The sequence below is a fragment of the Canis lupus genome, chromosome 32, assembly GCF_048164855.1.
Source record: "Canis lupus baileyi chromosome 32, mCanLup2.hap1, whole genome shotgun sequence".
Classification (NCBI taxonomy): Eukaryota; Metazoa; Chordata; class Mammalia; order Carnivora; family Canidae; genus Canis; species Canis lupus.
The window spans coordinates 43,437,398-43,462,691 of record NC_132869.1 but is presented as its reverse complement, the minus strand read 5'-3'; the positions used below and the strand labels follow the sequence as shown (position 1 = coordinate 43,462,691).

At 55.8% G+C, this 25,294-nt stretch overlaps 1 protein-coding gene across 4 annotated transcripts in view; it reads left to right on the top strand.

Moving 5' to 3' along the window:
* TMEM266 (transmembrane protein 266) overlaps positions 1 to 25,294 on the top strand; it is a 92,996-nt gene that overhangs the window by 33,719 nt on the left and 33,983 nt on the right. For all 4 annotated transcript variants that reach the window (XM_072809840.1, XM_072809842.1, XM_072809841.1 and 1 more), the window contains 2 exons: positions 14,429 to 14,556; positions 16,211 to 16,399. In XM_072809840.1, coding sequence (XP_072665941.1) covers positions 14,519 to 14,556; positions 16,211 to 16,399 — 227 coding nt within the window. In that variant the 5' untranslated portion in view covers positions 14,429 to 14,518. The remainder of the gene's footprint in view (positions 1 to 14,428; positions 14,557 to 16,210; positions 16,400 to 25,294) is intronic.

Below are 25,294 nucleotides of genomic sequence, written 5' to 3'. Positions count from 1 at the left end.
TCTTAGGTGAGTGGTGGTTGATAGGAAATGATCGGTTTATGCCCTTATCCAGCATATTCTGTCGTCTCCCCTTCTTATCACCCGTCGTGAATGTTGGAAGATGCCTCAGATTCTCTAACCACTCTAGGATTTAGGACAGGCACATTTTCCAGACGTGGAAACAGGGCATCTAGATCAAAGCTGCAATCTCTCATCCAGTCGCCAGAGCTGGACCCGCAACACAGGCTCGCCTGCAGACCCGCCTTCTCCCGGGCTGCTCTCCGAAGGCCCCCGGGTCTTGCCTACGGGGCCAGGGCGGGGGGTGTCGCACGCACCCTCCCCTGGACATGCTGCCCAGCTTCTCGGGGCTGCTCCCAGCCCCTGCTTTGGCACTCTGCCCCTGGGCAGCCTTCCTAGGTGGCTTCTAGGCCGACATGCCCATAGGAGACCTATAACAATAGAGGGTACTTTCTATACCTGTGACCGTCCCACGTCCTTTGAATGGCGTTTCTAGATTTGGGGAAAACCCCAAATTAAGTCCACCATGTGAGGTAGTAGCCTCCCTCGGAGCCAGGAGGCAGCTGTATGAGCCGTCTCTGCCAGAGATGGGGCCGGGAGCCCGAGGATTGGACAGCAGGAGGACAGGATGTTTGGGTGGTGCCATGGCATCAGGGATACCCAGGAGCAGCGCCAGGGGCAGGTCGGTGATCCCAACCACGTCGTTTCGACGCTTGCTCTCTGGCTCAGCCAGGATTAAGTATCCTTTAGAAATCCCAAAATAAATAAATAAATAAATAAATAAATAAATAAATAAATAAATAATAAATAAATAAAAAATAAAAATCCGTGCTCTGCTTAAACCATCGAGTTTAATTTTCGCTAAGAACCTTGGTGCCACCTTGTTGCTTAGCTGGTGGTGGAGGACAGGCTGCTCCCATCACTGCCCTGTGTCCTCACCTGCCCATCTCCCACTGCCTCAGCCACCCTGGGAGTCTGGCATGAATTTTTCTAGCCTTCTCTGCTACAGGCTGTTGGGAGCTGTTACCAGACCAGCTTGACCATCTGTTAGTATGTTCCCAATTGATGGTCTGGCATCTTTCTTTAGAAAATGTGAGCATCTACCATGTTTGTCCTTAACTTTAGGGCATCTACGCGACTCCAGGACCATAGGAAAGTCCCATTCATTCCTCACTCTGTCACACACATATTTTCTGCGTATTTTTCATAAATGGGGATTATCATGTATATTATTTTATAACCCACTTTTCTTATTTCATGTTATTAATTTAATGCCATTAATGTTATTTAACCCACTTTCCTTATTTAATGTTATTAGTTTAATGCCATTAATATTAATGGCAAACAACTTTCTGTATTAGAGTAGTTTTCACTGGTTTCCAGAGTTCATCCATTTATGTAATTTTTTTAAAGATTATTTATTTATGTATGTATGTATGTATGTATTTATTTATTTATTTATTTATTTATTTATTTATTTATGATAGACATAGAGAGAGAGAGGAACAGAGACACAGGCAGAGGGAGAAGCAGGTTCCATGCGAGGAGCCCGACGCAGGACTTGATCCCAGGACTTCAGGATCGCACCCTGGGCCGAAGGCGGGCGCTAAACTGCTGAGCCACCCAAGGATCCCCTAGAGTTCATCCATTTAAAAAAAAAAAAAATTGTTCAATGTATAATTTGCAAACAATAAAAAGCACTCGTGTTGAATGCACCCTGCGACCAAAATCAAGGTCTGGAATGCTTCCATCATCCCGAGGTCCCTCGCTTGCCTCGGTGAGCGGCCCCTCCCGGCGCTCAGCTCCAGGCCACGTCCATCCTTTTCAGGATTTTGTTTATTTAACCAGGCTCCTCTGACACACGTTTACATTTCAGCTTCTGGTTTCCTGATTCCTGTATCAAGTATCTTGGGAGCGTCTGCTACGTGCGGGGACTTACGTAGGCGCGTGTGTGTATTTCGTAGCTTATGCCCCACAGCCGACCTCCTGCGAGTGCAGCTGCTGGGCTGAGACGTGCCCTATTACCTATTACCTATTACCGCGTGGCCCTTCAGCAACCTGCAGACTTGACCACCCTGTCGAAACTGCACGCGAGCGGCCTTTGCGCCTGCTCCGTCACCATTCCTGGAAGGTGGACGGGGGACGCCCTCGGTCCCCGGCGCTGCCCGCTCCCCCCAAGGAGCCCCTCTGGAGGAGGACCCTCAAGGGTGGCCCGGGCCTGCGGGGACGCCCGAGTGGGGCGACAGCATTGAGGACCTGGGCCCGAGGAACACTGCGGGACAGCCGAGGCCCGCTCAGCCGGGGACACTGGCCCATAAGGAGGAGGTTGCACGGCCCTGGGCGGCGCCCCCGAGAGGCCTCCTGGCTCCCCCGACGGCGTCGTCACCCTTCCGGGAGTCCCGGGGTGGCTGGTCGTGATCCTCGGGCTCCCTCCGGGTGCGATCGCCCCTTCGGGACTCGGGCGTCTGAGCTCCCTCTCCCTCCCCTTTGCTCTTCCAGGCATTCAGGGGCAGAGGCGTGACCGTGCAAGGCGCTCTGGGCTCCTTCTTCCCCAGACAGCCCGACCCTTAGCTTCCATTCATGTTTGTCCTCTTATGGCTTAAATGTTCCGCATTAACAGTAACGCCCCAGCCCCGTCTTCGGGGCTCGCGCTCGGCTAACAGTTCCCGGTGCAGGGACCCAGCGTGGCGCTGTGCAGCCTTTTCCATCCACGAGCTCTGGTTCCGCTACCTGCGGTCCTTCTTCCTCCCGTCGATGGCGCTTACACACCGGCGTGTGGAGGACACGGCAAACACTCCTCGCCGGCTGTACTGCTTGGTCACGAACCGGGGCCAAGTGACACCCCGTGACAGTGCCCGAGCTTGGGCCAGCCGCGTCCTCCCAGGGGCGACACTGGGCTCTCAGCTCCGACTAAGGACCTCGGAGGCTGGAGGAGTGGACGCAGGCCCGGAGCCTCTGGAGGAGACGGAGGATTTTCCGAGCGCAGACAAGCTGGGGTGGCGGTCGGTGCGCAGAGAACCGGCGGGAGAGGAGGGACTGGAACGGGCGGAGGCCTAGGGGTGCTTGTAATTAGGGAGACCCCGACTGTGGTTCTTGAAGGAGGGACGTAAAGGTAAAGCCAAGAGGGGCTGGGAACGCTGCTCAGGCCGGGCTTTCGCAGGTGGCCCGTCACCCGGACGGCAGCGCCACTCCAGGTCCTGGCTTCCCCGCTCGGGGTCACCTGAGTGGCCCAGGAATGGCCTTTCAGACAAGCTCTTCGGGTGGTTCTCCGGCCCGAGGCAGCCACGGCCCCGGTGGACACCACTCGCCTCGGCCGGAGGCTGCCGCTGTCTTGGGACTCCCGCCCCGGGCGAGGTCGGCGTCCAGCAGGGCAGGGCAGGGCAGGCCGCAGCTTCCACGTGCAGAACCGCCGCCCCTTCGGTGTGCAGCCCTCGCCACCTTCCCCCTGCCCTACTCTGGCCACACCTTCGCTCATTGCCGCCCGGCACCTGTCGCCTCCAGTCGTCATCCATGTGCTGCTGCCCTGGAACCTGTGATCCGGTAAGATTGGACACTGAGAGCGCGGGCGGCCGAGACCGTGCCGCATCCCAGCGCCGGGCACCAAGCTTCGGACTCTCGGGATCTCCACAGATGCCTGTTATCTGAGGGGTCCTGACTATGTCAAGGCATGGAGGCGCCTTGGCTTGCATTTGCTCCAGTCTCTACCCTTTTAAAATAAACAGTGTTGAGCAGCCCCGGTGGCTCAGCGGGTTAGCGCCGCCTTGGGCCGGGGTGTGATCCTGGGGACCCGGGATCGAGTCCCGTGTCGGGCTCCCTGCAAGGAGCCTGCTTCTCCCTCTGCCTGTGTCTCTGCCTCTCTGTGTGTGTGTCTCTCATGAATAAATAAAATTTGTTTTTTAATATAAAATAATAGAATAGAATAGAATAGAATAGAATAGTGTTGTTTAGGGATCCCTGGGTGGCGCAGCGGTTTGGCGCCTGCCTTTGGCCCAGGGCGCGATCCTGGAGACCCGGGATCAAATCCCACGTCGGGCTCCCGGTGCATGGAGCCTGCTTCTCCCTTTGCCTGTGTCTCTGCCTCTCTCTGTGTGTGTCTCTCATGAATAAATAAAATTTGTTAATATAAAATAAAATAAAATAAAATAAAATAAAATAAAATAAAATAGAGTTGTTTAGAGGGAAGTGAGATCTTCCCAGCATCCCAGGAGATGTACGTGGAGCACCTCTGCAGAGCGGCGTCATACGGAGAGATAGCTGGAAGTGGGGAGGCTTCCAGAAAGACCTGGGTTCTCCAAAGTGAGGTATCACTTCCCGCTGAGTCCTGACCTAAACCAGAGCCCCGGCTTCGTGCCAGTGAGCACCGTGCCACGGGGGTGGTGTTCGAATGGGACACCGGCCCACATTTTGACCGCCGTCATTGTGCAAAGAACTGTGATTTGTGAAAGGAGACCTGACCTCCCTAGGAGTGAGGACAGGAGGGCACAGACTGCGGAGGGGACAGCTTGAGGAGGTTCCGGTGCCACCTTCTGACAGTCTCTGGTAATACTCTGGGCCGTATCCTCTTTTTTTTTTTTTTTTAATAATAAATTTATTTTTTATTGTTGTTCAATTTGTCAACATACTGAATAACACCCAGTGCTCATCCCGTCAAGTGCCCCCCCCAGTGCCCGTCACCCAGTCACCCCCACCCCCGCCCCCCTCCCCTTCCACCACCCCTAGTTCGTTTCCCAGAGTTAGGAGTCTCCCATGTTCTGTCTCCCTTTCTGATATTTGCCACTTATTTTTTTTTAAGGGAATAAAGGGGAAAGGAGAAAAAATAAGTGGGCCATATCCTCTATACTGATACACTTAAGTTGTGAAAAAGAGAGTGATTCTTCCTTAAATTTTTCTCCTTTGATAATACACTTAGTTGGTCTCCTGTATCTACCTTAAGCTCGCCATGTGTTAACCCATCCTCGGCCAGCTTGTAAGCAGAAGCAGGGGGTGGGCCCCCGAGGGAACCGAGAACCAGGCATTTGATTGGCTCGCCTCTGATGGTTAGGGTTTATGGCACAAGGAGGAAAGTGGGGTTCTCGGGGGATTGACCGTTGCTAAAATGACACGTAGGAACACTGTCACAGGATGGTCCCTAAGTCAACTATGTTGGGGCATAAAGATCTGTGTTAGTAGGTTTGCTCTCACCTTTGTCTCCTTGGGGAAGACGGTTTAATTAAGCAAGTTTTTGGACTTTCCTGGTTCACCGCCGCCCTCGACAGCTTGTGAAGGATTAAGACTCTTCCCTCAAAGAGTTGTGGTGGAGTGTGCATTATTATGTCCTTGGGAAAGCAATCTCGTTCTAACTATTGAATTTTTTTTTCTAACTATTGAAATTTTTGAAGATACACTCTTCAGCCCACTAATGTCACTACTGAGAATCCGTCCCATGCGATTGAAAATAAATACGAATTGAAATGCATGTGAGGATATTTACTGTAGCATTTTTCGCAGTGGCCTAAAAAAAAAAAAAAATCAGAAACCGCCCATCAGTGAGCAAATTGTTAACTAAATTATGGCACATCTACACCATGCAATATTGTGCAGCCGTTAATTTTTTTTTTTTTTTTTTTGTGCAGCCGTTAATTAAGGAATGAATTTGAGTTTTCTGGTTGACTTGGGAGAAGGGGTTTCTCTACCAGGTATTGAGTGAGAAAAGCAAAAAGTAGATAAGTATGAATGGTATATAGTTTTATTTTTTGATGATATAGTTTTAAATAAAACATACAACCATTTGTATAATTATATAAACACAAAGAACAGTAAGGAAAGATACATAGGGGTTTAATGGATTGTGTATGTGCACAAGCATCTGTCGGGGGAGGACAGCAGTAAGGCAGGGAATGAGGGGGAACAGGCACCACTAAAAACTTGGATTTCATGACAAGCAATTTATGCAAAGTCATACAGGTGCATGCGTGTAAATATATGAATTAAGAAATCAGAAAAACGTATAAATCGTTATCTCTTTACTGACCAGAAAAGATGCCCATCGTATATTGATAAGCGATACAAGCAAATTGCAGAGTTGGTTTTATTTTGCTAAACACAAACCCTCAAAAATTAGCCTATAGATGTGAGTACATGCTTGCAGGATCCTGAGCAAGAATTTCTACAGCAAGGTGTTAACATAGGGACCTCAGCTGAGAAGTGAAAGCTTAAGAGGGAGGATGGAGGGAAATTTCGTGCTTTAAAAACATACATTTTGCATTTTTACGTGTTGCAGTGGACATTTGTCTCTATTAGTGATATCACAGAATAAACTACCCTGAAAACTCGGTGGGCTGAAAAAAACTAAACCTTTCATGGCTGAAGGAAGAGGGGATGGTGTCTGCCGATGCGAAGAATCATTAGTTACTTATATTTATAAAGAGGTTTACGGCTCTCAAAACACTCTTGTAATGTTCCATTATTCTCACCTTTTTTAAAAAAGATTTTTATTTATTTATTCATTCATAGAGACAGAGAGAGAGAGACAGACAGGCAGAGGGAGAAGCAGGCTCCATGCAGGGAGCCCGACGTGGGACTCGATCCCGGGTCTCCAGGATCACACCCCAGGCTGCAGGTGGCGCTAAACCGCTGCGCTACCGGGGCTGCCCTATTCTCACCTTTTTGAATTTTAATTTCAGTCTCTGCATCTGTCCTATCAGTAGCCCCCAAATGTCTTGAGTGCTATAACTGCATCTCATTTATTCATCATGATAATGTTGATGCTTAGTATTGTTCCTGGAACTTGGAAGATGTTATTAGAGAACTGAATAATGATTTTTTTTTTTTTAAATTTAGCTCATGACTCTGGGTTGACACTTTAGGCTGGACACCGCTGGGTGGTTCTTCTGGTCTTGACGGAGCTCACTCACAGACTGAGGGGAGGCTGGCTGTTGGCTGGCCCCGACTGGGTCGACTGGGCACCCGGCAGCGGGCCAGCCCGGGTGTCTGTCGTCATAGTGATGTGCGAGAAAGGAGGCCATGAGCTGCTGCTCCCCGTGAGCACACCTCATGCTTGCTGATATATTAGGGTACAGCAGAGAAACAGAACCAATAGGATATATATATATATATATAAAGCTCAATATGGGATTCCTGGGTGGCTCGGTGGTTGAGCGCCTGCCTTTGGCTCATGGCATGATCCTGGGGTCTCAGGATCGGGTCCCACATCAGGCTCCCTGCATGGAGCCTGCTTCTCCCTCTGCCTGTGTCTCTGCCCCTCTGTGTCTCTCATGAATAAATAAATAAAATCTTTAAAAAAAAAAAAGCTCAATAAAGTAATTTCTCTTAAGGAACTGACTCACGTGATTACGGAAGCTGCAAAGTCTAGCCGGAGAGCTGGTCGTGTAGGGCTGAGTCTAACCCTGAGGGCTGCAGACTGATGTCCCAGCTCAAAGACAGCGAGGCAGAGAGAAAGAATCCTTTCTTCCTCAACCTTGTATTTTATTCAGGCCTTCAAATCATCAACGAATTGCACGCGGCCCACCCACATCGGGAGGGCTACCTACTTTACAAATGTTAATCTCATCCAAAACCCCTTCACAGGGGCACCTGGGCACCTTGGTTTCTGCTCAGGTAGTCTTGGGGTCATAGGACTGAGCCCTGTGTTGGGCTCCCTGCTGGGCACAGGTTCTGCTGGGGGTTCTGTTCCTCTCCCTCTGCCCCTTCCCCCCACTCTCTCTCTCTAAAATAAATAAAATCTTTAAAAAACAAAACACTTTCAGAGACATACCCAGAAATGTTTAAATATCCTTTTATGTGTCAAGGTGATGCATAGAAGTAGCTGTCACAGCCTCCAGTCTACGTGAACAAAGCAAGTCACATGGCCAAACGCAGCGACGGGGTAAAAGGGCAGTGAGAGTCAGGAGACCGTCTTGGTTCATTCAGGCTGCGGTAACGGTATCACGGACTGGGGGGCTTCAACCACAACCGGGGGGCTTGTCTCAGCTCTGGAGGCAGGATAGCCCAGGATTAAGGTGATGGCTCCATCTGGTATCTGGGGAGAGCTGTCTTCCTAGTTTGCAGTCAGCTGTGTCTCGAATCCTCACATGGCCATGTCCTAATAACCCCATTCGCAAAGGCTTCACCCCCATGACGTAGCCAAAGACCTACATCTTAGTACCATGACATCGGGGTTCGGATCCAACAGGGGACTCTTGAGGTGGAATGAGAACATTCAGCCCATAATAGAGGGGGCACTGGCATGGGGAGGGTAAGGAATGGGGGGTCACTTCTAGGTCACGCCATTTATGGTATAAATGAAAGTATTGAAGAGAGGGGACTTCTCCCCTCCATTTACCTAAGAAGGGTCACTGGCCTGGTGTCCTGTTGAGTTTGGCGGCAAAATTAATTTACATCTGAGTTCTTAACATATTTAGTCAACATCACATAAAGCAAAATATCGTTTTGGAGATGTGCAAAGCATGGTGCGTGTGCTTAAGATTAGCTCGATCCGGGTGCCTGCCTTCGGCCCAGGGTGTGATCCTGGAGTCCCCGGATCGAGTCCCATGTCGGGCTCCCTGCGTGGAGCCTGCTTCTCCTTCTGCCTCTGTCTCTGCCTCTCTCTCATGAATAAATAAATAAAATCTTTAAAAAAAAAAAAAAAAAGATTAGCTCCATCCTGGAGGCAGGGAAGGTAGGGGGTGAGGGAGGGGACAGACATTACAGCCCCAGCTCTGTCGGCACCTCCCAAAATCTTAGATAATAGAGTTTCCCAGAAGCTCTGCAGAATTCCAGGGGGAAAGGGCATCATGCCGGGGGTGCGGAGTGCCCGCTAGGTGGTCCGCTTCCCATCCAGGCCAGCCAGGAGTGAGGAGGCTGTGGGTGGATTCTTTGTCCCAGCAGCGACATGGCTCGTTCAATTCAAAGGAAAGCTTGTTCAAAAAAAAAGAAAAAGAAAAGAAAAAATACTGAGGGTGAATGATAAGACTGTGATGATGGTCCTCTTGATTCCCCTCTCAGACTACCCCAGTGATTTGGGATGATTAGGTCTAGTTTTGTGTCCTCTTACTTGCCGTTCTCCATACTCGAGGGCACTGATGGTAATTGCTGGGCTGCGTGACTCAGCGGAGAGGAGCCAACAGTAGACCGTCAGAGGCTCAGAGGCATCCAGAGGACGCCGTGGACACCGAGAGGGAGAGCCGGGGCCCTGCCCGTCATTTGGTAGCTTAGAATGTAGTCTTAGGCCGGAGGTTGGAGCCGGAGAAGGCCTGGGTACGTGACTGATTGTCTGCATTTTAGTTGCTCGTTAGGGGAGCAGGGCGTTAGCGGGTCAAGGCAACAAGGATGATCCTGGGTTGCTCCCCAGAACCTTGCTCCTGCAGCGCAAGGACTGACCTTCTCGTGCTGCGGGCGTGGAGCATCATGTCCACAGGGAGGCCGGTGTCGGTGGCTCCTTGCCAGCAACAGGCCCTACAGCGAGCTTGATGACGTCAAAAGGGAACCTCCCGCATGCAGTGCTTTCTAAGTAAAAGAGCCCTGGAGATCCAGGGAACGTAGTGAGCCGAGCCTCAGAACCCCTTAGAGGCGCCCGAGCCGGGCTCGGCGTCCAGCTGGTCACGCCTGCAGCAGCTCCTTCCCGCTTCTTACTTGCCGAGAGCACGGAGACTTGCTTCTGGAAACAATATGCGCAGCCCCGAGGGACGAATCATGATGGACGAGGCTCTCACGTCCCTCCTTACTCTTTGGGCCTGGTGCCCACCGTCCCAGGCTTCTCTGCCGCCACGTGCCCACGGGAACAGCTCTGCCCAAGGAGAGGTTGGCTTGAGGACTTGGAAAGAAAAGAAAATTCCTGCAGAATCAAAGATCAGAGCGTTGTGAGGAGAAGGACGTTGGTTCTTTCTTCTTGTTTGGGAGCTGGTGTGCAAGCCGGAGCTGCAGCAGCCATTCTGCAACCAGAACAGTGAGTGTGAGTAATGCGTCACGTGGACGACTGGGAAAGGATGAAACCAGCTGGAGTCCTTGGTAATATCCTAGAGCCCCTGCCCCCAGGCTTCTTGCTGCAGAAGATTTTTTTTTTTAAGATTTTATTTATTTATTCATGAGAGATACAGAGACGCAGGCAGAGGGAGAAGCAGACTCCATGCAGGGAGCCCGACGTGGGACTCGATCCTGGGTCTCCAGGATCACACCCTGGGCCAAAGTCGGTGCTAAACCGCTGAGCCACCCGGGCTGCCCCTGCAGAAGACAATTAATAAAAGTCTTCACTGCCCAAGTCACTGCTAGTCAGATATTCTGTTATGTGCAAAGGAAAGTATTCCCAACGGATATGCTGACTCCTCCAGCCTGGCCGGGGTGCATTCTGCTGACAGCCCCACCACAGCAGCTTTGCAGCCAGTCCGCCTCGAAATAGGGATAAAATGCCGTCTTTACTTCAAGTAGGTTCTGACTCAGAAGATCAGAATGTGGTTTGAGGATCAGCAAACCAGTATCCCTGGGGAATTTGTTCAAACTATGGATTCTCAGGCTCCCACCTCAGACACACTGAGTTGCACAGGTTGCGGAGGGGGCCGCGTAGTTTTCCAGGTGATTCTGGTGCGATGGAAAGTTTGAGGACCGTTGGTATAATAGAGTCAAAAGGAGTGGTTGCAGGTCAGAAAAAAAAAATACCTGGGGAATTTAAAAAAAGATTCTCGGGGACCCCTGGGTGGCTCAGCGGTTTGGTGCCTGCCTTCGGCCCAGGGCGTGACCCTGGGGTCCTGGGATAGAGTCCCGCGTTGGGCTCCCTGCATGGAGCCTGCTTCTCCCTCTGCCTGTGTCTCTGCCTCTCTCTCTCTCTGTGTCTATCATAAATAAATAAATCTTTTAAAAAATTAAAAATAAAAATAAATTTAAAAAGATTCTCAAAAAAACCAAAAAAAATAAAAAAAAAATCAAAAATAAAATAAAATAAAATAAAATAAAATAAAATAAAATAAAATAAAATAAAATAAAATAAAAAGATTCTCAAGCTCCCCGTGCGGAGATCTGATTTAGCAGTCCTGCAGTATAGCCTACAAATGTGTACATCCCGAAAGGCCCAGGTGATTCTGAGCAGGCCAGGCTTGAAGCCGGGGGATGCGTGTGAAAGCAGGTCGCCGTGCAAAAGGGCCGTCACACACCTAAGAGGTGAGGAGTTGCTGCGGGCACCTGGGCCCAGGGGAACCACATTAGGGACGTTTTCACCTGGCGAGTGATTGATCTTAAAAGCCTTTTTCAGACTTAAAATTCCTAGGATACCAGCCTGAATTCTGATGCGGCTGGAACAACTGAAATTGGTGATTACAAAGACTAATGAGCAACAAGTAGAAGAACCTGGAATTTTACTAACGTCAAAAAAGCGGCCTCTACCCCCCACAGCCAGTCCCCATAAATGCAAAACAGGTTTTCTCTTCTGCTGTTACCAGGTTTTTGAGACATCAGGTTTGCACGTCAAATGTTCATTTATAGAGTGCTAGACTACACCTGCTTTGTGCCAGGCTTGTGCTTTGGGGTTATTTTACTTGGAGAATATTATTTTTAAATAACATCTTCAGAGAGCTTGTTAGGGATCAAAACTACTGACGGAAGCAGCTACTCACGGTCCGTTCTCGGCCGATTTACCCTCTCTCCTGCCTCGTCTCTGCCTTGTCCTGGAGGTGGCAATCACTTCCGCTCCGCCCCGTCGCTCAACTCCCGCTGAGTGAATTAAAACCCATGATGCTGTGGAAAATACCCCATTGATCGAGGTAGAAGATAACAGGATCCCGATTAATTAAATTTTGAAAATCAGTAAATAAAAGGAAGGGGTAAGCACTTATCCTCCCTTTCCTATGAGAACTGTACCTTGGGGTAATCAAATAGTTGAGGAGGAGGAGTGTGTCTTCATAGAAGCTGATAAATGGAGAAGGAATGATAAAATCATATGCCCCTGTTGCAAATTCTAACGGATTTATGGGTCCAGGAAGTGGTTGTCAATGGCTGTTAATGCTACTAAAAGAAGAACAAGACGTTATGTATCTGCTGATGAAAGTCACAACATTGCCTGTATAGTCTTGAAAAAAAAATAAAAAGGGGACACCCGGGCAGCTCAGTGGTTGAGTGTCTGCCTTCAGCTCAGGGCATGACCCCGGGGTCCTGAGATCGAGTCCCGCGTCGGGCTCCCTGCATGGAGCCTGCTTCTCCCTCTGCCTGTGTCTCTGCCTCTCTCTCTGTGTCTCAAATAAATAAATAAATAAATAAATCCTTAAAAAAAAACTTGAATCTGATTAAAGTCTATAGATAACTAAAAATTGCAGGAAAGGTAGAGAACAGGAACCGGGCAGACATGAAAGGGATACAGTTACCATAATCCAGGCTGGGAAACCTGGGACCACTGACCCAGGTTTTCCAATAAATTGCTTGGGGAAAATGAGATAGAGGGGGAAACCTACAGATTCATTGAGACTTAAGAATCGTAATAGCCAATCATAACATGTCGTCCTCACTTGGCACCTGATTCAACAAACCTTAAAAAAAAAAATTACAGGGGATCCCTGGGTGGCACAGCGGTTTGGTGCCTGCCTTTGGCCCAGGGCGCGATCCTGGAGTCCCGGGATTGAATCCCACGTCGGGCTCCCCGTGCATGGAGTCTGCTTCTCCCTCTGCCTGTGTCTCTGCCTCTCTCTCTCTCTCTGTGTGACTATCATTAAAAAAAATAAATAAATAAAAAATAAATAAATAAAAATAAAAAAATAAAAAAAAGAATTACAGGATAATTGGGAAAATTTGAACAATGCCTGGGTATTTAATAACGTTAAAATATTGTGGTTAGATCTCTTAAAGGGAATCCTTATCCTTTCAGGTACATATTGGAACCTTTGCAGATGAATGACATCATCAAGAGGGGTGAGGGGCGGGCAGGGACATAGAGAAAACAAGACAATCCGTGAGTTGGCAACTGTTCCAGTTGGGAGATGGATAACTAGAAATTCATTTAATGATTCTCTGTAATTCTATATATTTGAAATTTCCCTTCCCAAAAAGTCAAAGAATTTTTAAAAATCAGTTTCATTTCTGTTTTCGTTTTATATTGGCGATCCTATATTATTAGTGCAATGGTTCGTGTTTATTACTTACACACTGACCAGTTTTTTTGTTTTGTTTTGTTTTTTTAAAGATTTTATTTATTTATTCATGAGAGACACAGAGAGAGAGGCAGAGACACAAGTGGAGGGAGGAGCGGGCTCCATGCAGGGAGACGTGGGACTCCGTGGGACGTGGGACTCGATCCCAGGACCCCGGGGTCACGCCCCGGGCCGGAGGCAGACGCTCGACCTCTGAGGCCCCCGGGCGCCCCGAGCCCTTCTAATTTTACAAAGTCCTCCATCTCTCTTCCAGTTGCTCTAAGACTTTCCCAAGATTTCCTCAAGGACCTTTAGCTTCAGCTGTCGCTTCTTAATTGCTCAGACCTTTAAGGAGCTTCCCAGTTTGCAGGGCCGCCATCCATCCGACACCTCTTGCCCTGGGAGTGCTTTGCTCCTTTTACGTGACACGCCAACGCCCTTGTCTCTGCATTTCAAGTGCTTCTGCTTGCCCAGCTTGGGATTGAGGTTTCCCGGGAAAGGCAGTTTGCAGCAGAACAACGCAGCCTCTGCAGGGACCACCCCTCGGAGGAACCTCCCACCTAACTTGTAGGAAATCGCCCAGAACGGAGCTCCACGTCTGTGTCCTTTCTGCCAGCTTGTTTCTGCGTCTTAGGAGACCTCCAGGTGGTGCCATAGCCCCGGTTCACAGAAAAGGATGCTCCGTTTACCTAGTCCAGATTTTAAGAGGAAATCTTGCAAAGCCACATCCAAATGCCTTGGAACGTGCTCAGGTGCCACGGATGGTGCGATTTAAATCCATAAAATACTCGTGATGCTAAAAGCCGACACCACGTGTCAGGCACTATCCTAAGTGTCTCCCGTGCACCAACGCGTTGAGTCCCATCACGGTTCTTCTCTCGCGGGTGGAGAAACCGGGGACAAAGGAGCGACGTAACGAGCCCAGGGTGGCAAGGCTGACGGGGAGCCGGGCTGCGGGGGCCCCGCGGTTCCTGGGATGCGGGCGCCGGGGCAGGAAATCTCCGGGCTCACTGCCGCACGGCCCTTTAGTGAAACGGCCGTAGACGAACAGTCCGAAAGCCCGCGGCCGGTCTGGCTCTCCTGTTATTTCGTGCGACCAGCGAAGTCATCTGTCTCGTCACCCTGGGCCGATTTACTCGTCCCTGAAAAGCAGAGAAGTCCCGCCTCTGACCCACAGCGGGTCGTTGTAGGCATCTGTTCACCCCTGTCTTTGTTCAGACCTAACTTGGAAGGCAAAGTGCTGTACCGAAGAACGTTCTAAGGACTTCCGTCCTCAGATGAGTTTGGGAGGACTCTGGCTTGACACCCAAGGGTAATAAATCGCTTCCGTGCAATTATTTGTTTTCAAGGTACCGTGTCGTGCGTTGTAAGAACTTGCGCTTAGAAATGCCGACGGCGGGCCCCAAGACCGCTGCGCCCCAGTAGATGCCCAAGGACCCATGGCTCTGGCTGCGCCTCCCACCATGACCGGGCCGCAGTGAGTATCACCGGGGCTCCTCTCGGCCCCTCCGAGTCTCGGGTGCGACCAGCGGCCCCCGCCCAGCCCCGAGGGGCTCCGGGCCACTTTGTCCCTGGGTCTGTCGCCCCTGCCCTCTCTCCGACTTGACCACTGGGCTCATCTCGTGTTTCGGTTCATGACAGTGCGGGAGCTCTCCGGCCCAGAACCCTTGCTGTGACTCCTCCCCAAGACGAGGGTCCCCCACTCGGGCGGCCACGCCACCCTCCTCCTTCAGCGAGGGGCCGCGGGAGGCCGGGAAACCTCCAGAGCAAACGTCCGGCCGCGGCTAGGACGTGCTACGGCGATTCCACAAAGTGGGAATCGCGAGGAGATTTAGGAATCACGGGAGGGCTTCTGAGAGCAGGGGCGGAGGTCTCAAGGGAGGAGCCCTGTGGGTGCCCAAACCCGCGGTCCCGTGGACGGCTTCCTCCCGCCGCACATGCCAGGCCGCGGCCCGCTGCTGCCCTCCGGCCCGACCCGCTCCCCCTGCCCCCCGCGGCTGCCTCGAGGCACCTGCCCTCTGCCCTGCGCCCTCGCCCTGCCCCGGGTGAGGCCCGCGGACCTACAGGAGGAACTGACCCCCTTGATCCCAACAAACCCCAGAACTGAACCCAGAAGTGAGGCTGGAGGGTCCTACTCTCCCCTCTGACAGAAGGAGCTCTGCAGGGCCATGGGGCAGAGGGGGGCGGAGAACGGGGCCTCCATGCCCCCCCCCAGGGGGACCTCGTGTCCTCCTGCCGAGATGACCACACAACCGGAGGTGGTGCTGGGCTGCTGTGACCTTGAGGGGGAAACAGCACGGAAGGCAGGAAGGCAGAAGGACGTGTCCCCGCGCCCGGAGCCACATCCTCTTAGTCTCAGAAACTGCCCCCCGGCCCCGTGAAACCACCTTCTTCTCAGGCCGAGCTCCTCCAGCACCGTGTCTCCCACCATATCAGATGATAGGGTGACAATGGGTGGCCCTGACGAAGCCTCTGTTTCACCTCCTCGTGTTTCAACTGGAGAAACTGAGGCTTCTCCGTGTCCCTGTGCCCCAGTGACAAAGGAGGAGACCGAAAACTCTGCAGAAGTTTCACCAAGTGCCCCCATCCCCTACTGGCAGCCCTTAAAGGCGGGGAGATGTAGTAGGACCAGCTCACGTAGGAAGCGAGTAGCACCCGGCTTGGTCAGCTAAGCGTCTGACTCTTGGGCCTCGGCTCAGGTCATGGTGTCAGGGTCCTGGGGTCGAGCCCCGCTTGGAGCTCCTGCTCAGCGGCAGTCGGCTTCCCCTCCCCTCTGCCCTCTACCATGCTCACTTGCTCTAAAATAAATAAGCCAATCCTTAAAAAAAAAAAAAAAAAAAGAATATATTACTCCAATATAAAGTCTAGGGGCCCCAATCCTACGGGGTATTTCCACCCGAGTCTTCCGCCCGCCTCATAAGGATCCCACCCCGTAGCTCCTGTTTGCAGATCTGCCTCCTGCCTGCGCTGTCCCGACCGGCAGGGGACACCAGGCTGCAGGCCGGCCCCTCGGGCTCCCCGCGCCCCCCGCCGGCGAAGCACGGATCCGGATGCCCCTTCCTCCCTCGGGGCACAGAGACCTGCTTTGTCCCTGGGGACTGACTGCCCTGTGGTCCTCGTCCCCAACGCAGGCCTGCCATAGAAGGAGGAATTTCCGAGGTCGAGATCATCTCCCAACAAGTAGACGAGGACACCAAGAGCATTGCTCCCGTGCAGCTACTGAACTTTGCCTCTCGTGACCTGCCCCTGGCTGCCGTCGACCTCTCCACGGCGGGCTCGCAGCTCCTGTCAAATCTGGACGAGGATTACCAAAGAGAAGGGTAGGTGCCAGGACGGTTGAGTAGCCGAGGAGGCCTTTGCGTCACCCCCCCGCCCCGGGGTTTCCGTGGGCACCTCCAGGGAGGCGGCACGGGGATTGCAGACCAGGAGCTCACAGCAGCCACCCAGGCGTCGCTTCCCCGGGAAGACAGTCCGGGCACTGCTGGTGCCGCTAGACAGCCTCTGACGTGACCTTTGCTTGGGACTCAGGGATTCATGAAATGGTTTTAGGACCGAATTGCTCCTTAGTGGCCCTTCCAGCCTCCTCTCTGTGCACCGGAGAGTCGGTGCACCCCCCCCTGCCCCCGCCCATTGCTCTTAGAGAATCATGAGCGTCGGCCGGGACCCTCGGAGCCCCGTCTGGGCCACTCTCCTTTCTCAGGTTGTCTGCGCGGATTTTGGAACGTGCTGGCTGCTTTGAGTGTAAAAACGAAGGCTCGTTGGGTCACCTTAGAAGCAGATGAGCAGGCTCAGCTACAGTTAGATTTTGCAGAGCTCGGATTTCCTGTGCTTGTTTCCCGAAGGGGCCCTCCCGCTTCCCGGGGGAACCTTCCCAGCAATTGTGACACCCCGCAGCTTTTGCCAAAACTGCACCTGACAGGCTTTCGCTGGAAATGAGACGTTCTCTAGGCATCGGGCGCGCGTAGTCGAGTCAGCAGGAGGGCACCGTGGGGAGAGGACGGGCAAGCAGCTGGGAGGGAGCGAAGGGCTGCAGGGCGGGGAGGACGCAGACCTGGGCGCCGAGCGGACCCGCAGGGCGGTCTCTGGATCCCCAGATCCTGGAGGCCCCAGGCCAGGGCTGGCTTCGCCCCCCGCCCCCTGCCGGCTCCGCGGGGGCAGAGGGAGGCCTGCTTCATCGTTCTGCTTGCTCCTGATTAGAGCCCTGCAAGCTCTCTTCTGATTAAGGAGAATACAGATGAGGCGCCTGCAAGGCAGAGAGGCTCTTGGTTTGATTGGAGTCTCCAGGTGCACCCTGGACGGCTGCTCCTGTTGCGTAAATAGGGAGCAGCCAGGGAGGGGATCCGCCTGGCTGCTGGAGGTCTCGCTCAGGAGCTCCGGTGGAGGCCAGAGGGCTTCCTGGAGGAAGAGGAAGCGAAACGAAAGCACGCTGCGGAGGGGACAGGCCTCTCTTCACAAGGCTCCTCGGCTCTTGCTGCAGGCATTTCCTGGGGTTTTCCCAGAATTTCCTACCTGCCTTTTTCCGAAACGCCGCAAAACAGCACCACGTGCAGGTCGGGTCAGCCTCAGGTGTGACACACGTGTCCCCCCTCCCGGAACCTCCCGGAACCCCACGTTGCACTGTTAACAGAACTCAGCTGAGTAACCGGGAAGCTCCAATCGGCACCGCTCGGCGGTTCCCGGTTCACGAGGCCGGTGGCTCCCACCCCGCAGGCGGCGAGGAGCTCTGGGGAGCTGTGCAAGAGGAGGGCGTCCGAGGGAAGCAGAGGCGGGTGGAGAAAGCTGATGGGGCGGGCGCCGACTGCTCAGGGAGGGTCGCCCAGCGGGTGCTGGCCGGGCGGGGCCTCACACTGACCGGCCAGAGGCCGTCACCCGGGCTCTTGGACCTCGTTGCCCGCGGGGCCTGCAAAGTCGACTCTGTCGGGGGCTTGGTACCAGTTTCTCAAAACGGTGCAAGGAGATGTCCTGCAGAGACGGGAGGTCTGGTCTGTAGGAAGTGAAGAGGCCTCAGGGCCCCCGGCTGGGCCCTACGTGGCCGCTCACGTCTCTCGAACTCCGTGCTAGTCCAGTGCGTTCACGTCACCCAGAACCTGAAGATGCTAGAGCGGAAGGGGCCGTAGAAGGCGTCTGTTCTGGGTGTCCCGGCCCTGCAGAGCCCAGAGGGCGCGAGCAGCCTGCCCGGGTCACACGGCAGCAGCGTGGAGCCGAGCCTGCCCTCCTGGCTGCCGGAGCCGACCGGGACACGGGCTTGCTGCTCGTGCACGGCTGTGACCGCGGCTGCGTGCCTCGCACTCGGGCTACGCCGTCGGGTGGCTGCAACGTGCCGAGGTGCTCCTCAGTCCGCCTTCCCTTTTGCCCTGTGAAGAAGGGGCCGGCGCAGGGATGTGCGTGAGCCCCCGGGCGTGGGGAAGAGGCCGTCTCCATCAGGCTCCCTGACCTTCCCGAGGGCCCTTCGTCGGCCCGTGTGCAGAGCCCAGACTGAGCTCTCCGCTGCCCGGCTGCACCCAGGCTGCACCCAGGCTGCACCCAGGCTGCAGAGGCTTAGGCGGGACAGTCAGCTCACCGCCGCAGCAGGAGCCCCCTCCCCTGGCTGGTGCCTTAGCCACCCCACGGCTCTGGGACGCGGAGTCCATCCTCACGGTGCCGGCGGGCGTGGTGGCTGGCGAAGACTGGGTGACGGGTGGCCTCTCCTCATTCCGTGTAGGTAGAGGAGAACGTGCGCTCCGGACTCTTCCTCCTCCTGTGGGGCCACCACTTCCACCCTGAGGGCCGCACCCTGACCTCACCGGACCCTAATCACCCCAGAGGCCCCACCGTCATACAACACGTTGAGGGGTTAGGGCTTCCTCGTAAGACTGGCGGGGAGGGGACACACATTCGACCCCTGGCAGCCCGTCCCCAGACCCAAGGTCTCCGCTCTCTGCTCGCCTCTCGGCTCGGCCCGACGGCGTCCCTCGGGGCCCGGGCTGGCCGTCACTCTGGCCCGGGCTGGTCGTCTCCGATTGCTTCCGTTGCCCTCAAGTCCCCGTTGCCTTCAACAATGACCTCCTCCCTCCTTCCTCAGAAAGTAGAAGCCGCCCCGTGGGGCTGCACCCGCCTCGCTCCTTCTGGGGCACCTGGCCTGAGCCCCGACCCCGGCCCTCCCACCTTCTGCGGGATGAATGTGGCTCTGCGGTTCCGTCCTCATGGGACTTGCCCCGGCTGCGCGTCCCCGTCGCTGCCCGCCCGTCCCCTCCGTGTGGCCAGACCCTGAGGGTCCCCCTCCGAGTGCCGTGGAGCAAGTGCACACGCTGCAGCCCCCGTACTGCGCCCCCCGACTCTCCGGGGCCGCCGGCTCTTATCCAGCTACCCTGACCCCTCGCAGGGACCCCAAACACTCGGAGCCCTGGCAAGAATCGGACGGAGTAACCTGCCCCTCCCCTGCGCTGGCGGCTTATTTGCCTCGTCTCCCTGCGGGTCGTCACTACAAACGGTGACAGCTCAGGCCCAGCTGAGCAGCCGCCGCGAGGCCTCCAGAAGCTCCGTCTCAAACCCAAACCTGAAGCCGAGCTGTCTTTTCCCCAGAGGGATTTCTGTAGCCCCCGTCAGTGGGCCTGTACCCAGCGGCCCGGCCTCCCGACCCGTTACCCCTGGATGAGACGCGCCCGTGCTGTGGCTCATTTACGGGGACCCTGAGCCTGCTCGCTGCCCGGAGAGGAGCCGCTGGCTTCCGGGGCGCCGAGCTCCGTGGAGCCGCCCATCAGGCGGGGTCTGCACCGGGAGGGCGTCCCCCCCCCCCACCTCCGCTCTGGCCCCTTCCCATCCGTGCCCGCTGCCCGTCATGGAAGTGCTCGCACCCAGCCCAGCCTTCAGGAAGCACGAGGCCGCGGGCACCCGTGGGGGTGGGCTCTGCGCCTCCGCACCGTCCGCAGGCTGTGCTGCCCGTCAGCGAGCCCCGAAGTGGCTGTGCTTCGGGCCACGGCCCCGGTCCCGGCTGCGTCTGGCCCTCCCTCCACCCCCGGGGGTCCCGGCTGCCCGGCATCTGCCCTGCAGCTCACGCCACTGCTGTCACCACCCTTCGCCCCGAAGCAGGGACACTGCACAGTCCTGCACGTCTGTCCACAAACGCGAATGCCCGGACCCTGAACACTCGCGCGGCCGTGGACCGTCCGGGGACGGGAAGAAGGGGAAGTGGGGTGTGCGCCCCGGCCGGGGCGGCCCCGCGATGACCCGAGGGACGGGCCGATCCTCTGCTCTCCCCCCTCAGGCTCGCCGTCTCCCAAGCCCGGAAACCTCCTGCCGCCTTGACATCTCTCTCTTCCACCCTCGTCACAGAGGGTGGGGACTGCCGTGCAACACGCCCCGCCCAGACCCCCGTAATGAGGACCCGCTTCGCTCGTGCAACGTGGAGCACAGACCCAGCGGCTTCCAGGGGGGCCGAGAGGCTAAACGTCGCGAGCAAGGAGCACGCCGCTCCCCCTGCCCACGCCCGCCGCCGGCGTCGGCCTCACCCTCGCGCTGGATGAGGATGAAGTTTCCTTGGGGCTGAGAGGGGGCCGCCCGCCTCACCCCTGTCGGTCGGGGAGAATGACTCCCCGTTAGTCCCTTTTACGAGCAACAGAGAAGCTTCCCGGAAACCTTCACCTGCCCCCTGCAGTGGCTTGGACCTTGGCTGGGACCGGGTCCCAAGGGATTTGGAGACCGCGGCGGCAGATCAGACCCGCGGCTCTTCCCCAGGGGGCAGCTGGAGAGTCACCCCCAGGCCCGCGTCTTCACGGGAGCCTGGTCTCCCTCCTTCGTGACCTTTCCTCCAGAATTAGGTCTTCTCTGCAGCTGTCCTCGTCACCACGTGGGGATGACCTAGGAACATGCCGCCTCCCTCGACGGCTGGTCCCACCGGCTGTTCCGCTCGATTCTTGGACTCGGATGCAGTCCGACTTCGCTGGCCGTCCTGGGGTCCGTGTGTTTGCACGTGACCAGAGACCCTTCTGCCTGGTTCTCGTCGTCGGGCATTGGACGTCGTCCCGTCCAGCGGTGGGGAAGTGAGGCCCAGAGCTGCTGCCCAGCGAGCCAACCGTCCATCCTTGGAGGAGCGAACGAGTGTTGGGGGGCTCGTGGCGCGGCCCGGAGCTTGCCCCTCTCCTAACCAGCTCCATTGCACTGAAGGCCTGGTCGGGCTGCAGTGTCTGGGCTGGACCAGGGGCCACAAGAGGAAATTCCGAGAAGTTGGGAGCCTCCACCCTGGGGCGATCATGGTGACAGTGTCGAGGGAGGCAACCCAAGGAGGGTGTCGTTCACCCCCTTCTTACAGAGGAGACTCCGTGGCCACAAAGAGAGATGGAGTTCCCCATCTTTTTGGTGGAAAGAGGGGGACAGAGAGGGTCCTGGTGGGATGGTCTTTGTCAAAAAATATAAAAATAAAGAAAGACATCCAGCCTTTTGTAATTATGCTTTTTGGGTTCTGAAAGGTCAAACCTGCGAGGTCAGGGCCGGGCCGCGGGGCGACGGAAGCTTGGAGGAAGGACGGGAGACGGAAAGGGGGTTCGCTGCTTAAAGATGGTGCTGGCGGCGCATTTCCGCCAGAACTTCACAGTCAGAGGAAAAAGGTGTGATAGGAGCCCAGGAATGGGTATTTAGAGGTCAGGCCGCGGGGACAGGTCCAATATAGCAACATCTTTACGTGAGGACGACGCTGATTTTAGATGCACCAGCAAAGGCTGGAGGCGGAGAAGGGGGACGGGAGGCACCTTAAAGCAAAGCCCCTCCCTCCACCGTGTAGCTCAAGGGCCACCTCCTCCAGAAAGTGTTGTGTGGCCCCCCACCCCGCCCGGGTAAAGCCTCACTTCCGCGCACCCCCTTGATCTCAGCACTCGGGACCCCGAGTTCGAGTCCTCCGCTCACCAGTCTGCTTGCGGTTCCGGATCGTGCGCGTCCTCAGGCCTGACGGATCTCTTGAGCCTGGAACAGAGAGGGCGCCCGTGCAGGCGAGGAAGGAGCTGAGCGGACGGACGGACGGACGGACGGGACTGTGTTAAGGGTGAGGAGACGGGGCGGCCCGTTCTGTTTGGGGAGAACTGGATGAGCCACAGGGAGGGACCAGGTTGCTCTCAGGGAACGAGGCCGCGGTTTGTAGCTGGCTCACCTCCGAGCACCCCTGCTAATTCCACGTCTCCCTCCTCCACGAAGCCATCCCCCCCAAAATAAATCAGATCTGCCTCAGAACATGCCAGCTTCAGTCTCAGTGTCCTTTGAGAAGAAGGAAAAGCCTTTTGGGGTTCAGGTTAAAAGGCGGGTGCATCCCTGCCACGCCCGTGCGAGTGCGGCCTAGCGGTTCTGGTCTTCGCTTGGCTGGCAAAGTCTTTTGCGTCGTTTTTTCCCCCAAGAGAGGAACATTCAAAAGGGGCATCATTCACCCGCTTTCCTGGTGTCCGTACGATGCGTCTGCCCTTGAACGGCCCTCCCCTGGCCCCCGGCTGCACCCGCAGCTCCCCGTCCCGGGGACCCTCCCGGCGGGCTCTGGGTGCGCCAGCCAGGCAGTACGGCTTTCATTAAGACAAAAGAAATTTCCTGGGAAGCACAGATTGACTTCTTCCCTGTAGCCCGAGAATCTCAAAGATCTTTCCTGTGGGTAAAAAAGTAAGTTCACGGATTCATTCTTTCTCAGTCCAATAGCCGCCCCCCCTCCCTGGGGTGCAGCCCGAACGCAAGGGGTGAGCCCTGCGTGGGCAGTGGGTGGAATCGGGGGCGGGGGGGTCTGTGCCCGGGCTCCCAGGACTGGCAGGCCCACAGCCCGGGAGCTGGGCGACGCGGGCTGTGGCAGGTGAGGGGACGCACCTTTGCCAGGCATCCTGGGGTGCGGCAGGTGCGGGAGGCTCATGCAGCAGGTGCGCGGGGTTCACGCGGCAGGTGCCAGGGGTTCGCACGGCAGCTGTGAGGGGGCTTGCAGGGCAGGTGCAAGGGGTAGGCTCGGCAGGTGCCAGGGGGCTCGCCCGGCATGTGTGCTCGTGCGGGAGGTGCAAGGGGTTCGTGCAGCAGGTGCAGGGGGCTTGCCTGGCAGGTGCAGGGGGGGCTCGAGCAGCAGGTGCCAGGGGTATCAGGCCCGTGGCCATCCTGACAGCAGAGGACCTGTGAGGTGGGCCTCGGCCTCGCAGCCACGGTCCAAGGCACCGTCCCCCCATGTCAGGTGGCTCTCGTGTTGCCCCTGCTGATGCCCACCCCGGCCTCGGCCCAGCGCAGGAGCAGCCCGTCCACGCTGTGTCTGCCCTTGTGCCCCCAGGGGAAGGGGACTTGCCTGGTGGTCCGCCTGCCACACCCCGCGTGTTCCCCACAGTTGACAATCCCCAGGATGCAAGAGGCCGGAGGTGCTGGGACAAGCGGGTGGGAGGCTCGCTGATGCTCCCCCCTCCCTCAGGCAGTAGGGCTGACCTGTGGCTCCAACTGCAGCCCCAAAGCTGCCAGTGTGGAAACCAGCCTCTTTGGATCCCCCGAGTGGCCGCCAGGGTCATCCCTCCCCTCCGAGCTGAGGGTTCCCGCTTCGCGAAGTGGATTGCTGTGCTGGTATCTCTGGTCTGCACTGCCTGGCCTACCTCCTGGGGCTCGGTGCAGGGACCAGGAGGCCACCCCACCACGCTTTCCCTGTGCCTCTGGTTCTCCCCGGCGGAGGAAGAAGCCCCACCAACCCTTTTACGTATTTAGCAAAAGGATGGCCCGTGGTTCCCACAAAGAGATATTTGCCTGTTTGGAGAACTCCCGTGCATGTGAGCCCGTTTCCCTCTCCTGCTTTTTTTTTTTTTTTTTTCCGATTTGTTTTGCTTTCAGAGTGGCCTGGACTAGGAGCTCACTGCTGGCTCAGAGTTCATTTACAAGAGCTCAGGCTCCGTGAGGATGGAGGCCCTGGGCACTCTGTGTGCTCATCACCTAATACAGTGCCTGGCATTTAGCGGCCGCGGAATGACCGTGGCTGGAATGGAACGAACGTTGAGATTTTTCGTATTTAGTTCATTACTCCGTTTTCTAGCACCCACATACCTAACTCACCTTCGTGTAGACGGTACGGGGGGCCTGCAGTATGCACCATGTTACCTGTGTTACTTTCCATATTTCAGAACGACGACCCTGCAGAGGTGGATAATACCCCTATTTTGGAGATTAGGAAATTAGGCTCAAAGATTATACTCAGAGCTCAGTCAGCCGTGGGAGTGTGATTTGCAGACTCTAGTTGCCGCCCGAGCCCAACCGGATGGAAAAGTCTGGCTTTCCCCACCGTTCGTAAACAGAGAAAAAAAAAAAAATAGAAGGAACTGCCTTACCGGACGGGATGAGCAGTGGGTGTTATTCTGTATGTTGCCAAATTGAACACCGATAAAAATTAAATTTATTATTAAAAAAAAAGAAAGAAGGAAAAACGACTAGATGAGTGAATATTTGTAAAGTGCTCAGGAAACTCCTCTGTTTGATCATAAGTGCTGTATAAGTGTTTGTTAAATCAATGAAAGTAAAGCCTAGATCGATGCCGGAGTTGGATTGAAGTCAGCCTCGTGGCTTTCGCTCACGGCGTTTTAACCATCTGGGACAAACGCAGTCAAGAAAAGCAAAGCGAGGCCATGGGCTGTTCTGCTGGCTGTTGACACCCCCCCACCCCCACCCCAAGGGTGCAGGATCCAGGCCACGGTGTTGAGCATCACGGAATTGGAGCACCTGGGGCCACAAGGCCTCAGGATGCCGCCTCCTGGAGTTTGCACCTGGAGCCCAGGCGTGTTCGGTGACCCCTCCGGGCCACTCCCAAGGCCGTGCACCCTCAGGGTGTTGGGCATGGTGGTGTGGCTCTGTGCCTTCTCGGGCCGCACGGGCCACCCAGCCAGCAGGCCTCAGGCTCTGGCCCCATGGTGCCCCTGAGGGCAGCGCTGGGGGCAGGTGGGGAATCCCAGGGCTCGCGCCTTAGTTCCAGCCCCGCTCGAGGCAAGCTTCCCACTCACTCCGCCCCCGCCCTCAGCTCCTCTCCCGGGCTTGGTGGGAGGGAACCGCGGTGCAGGCCCCACAGGCCGTCGGGGGCTGCTCTGGAGTCCAGCCTCCAGGACGCCGGGCTCCCCTCCGCCGGGGGCACCTTTCGGGGCAGCTCCGAGGTCTCCACCTTCCGCAGACCGGCCACTGCCCCTTCCCCGGCCGTGCGTATCCCAGCCGCGCCGGCCTGGCAGCCAGGACGCCCGACGGCCCCGGGACCCCCGCCTGCCCGGGAGCAG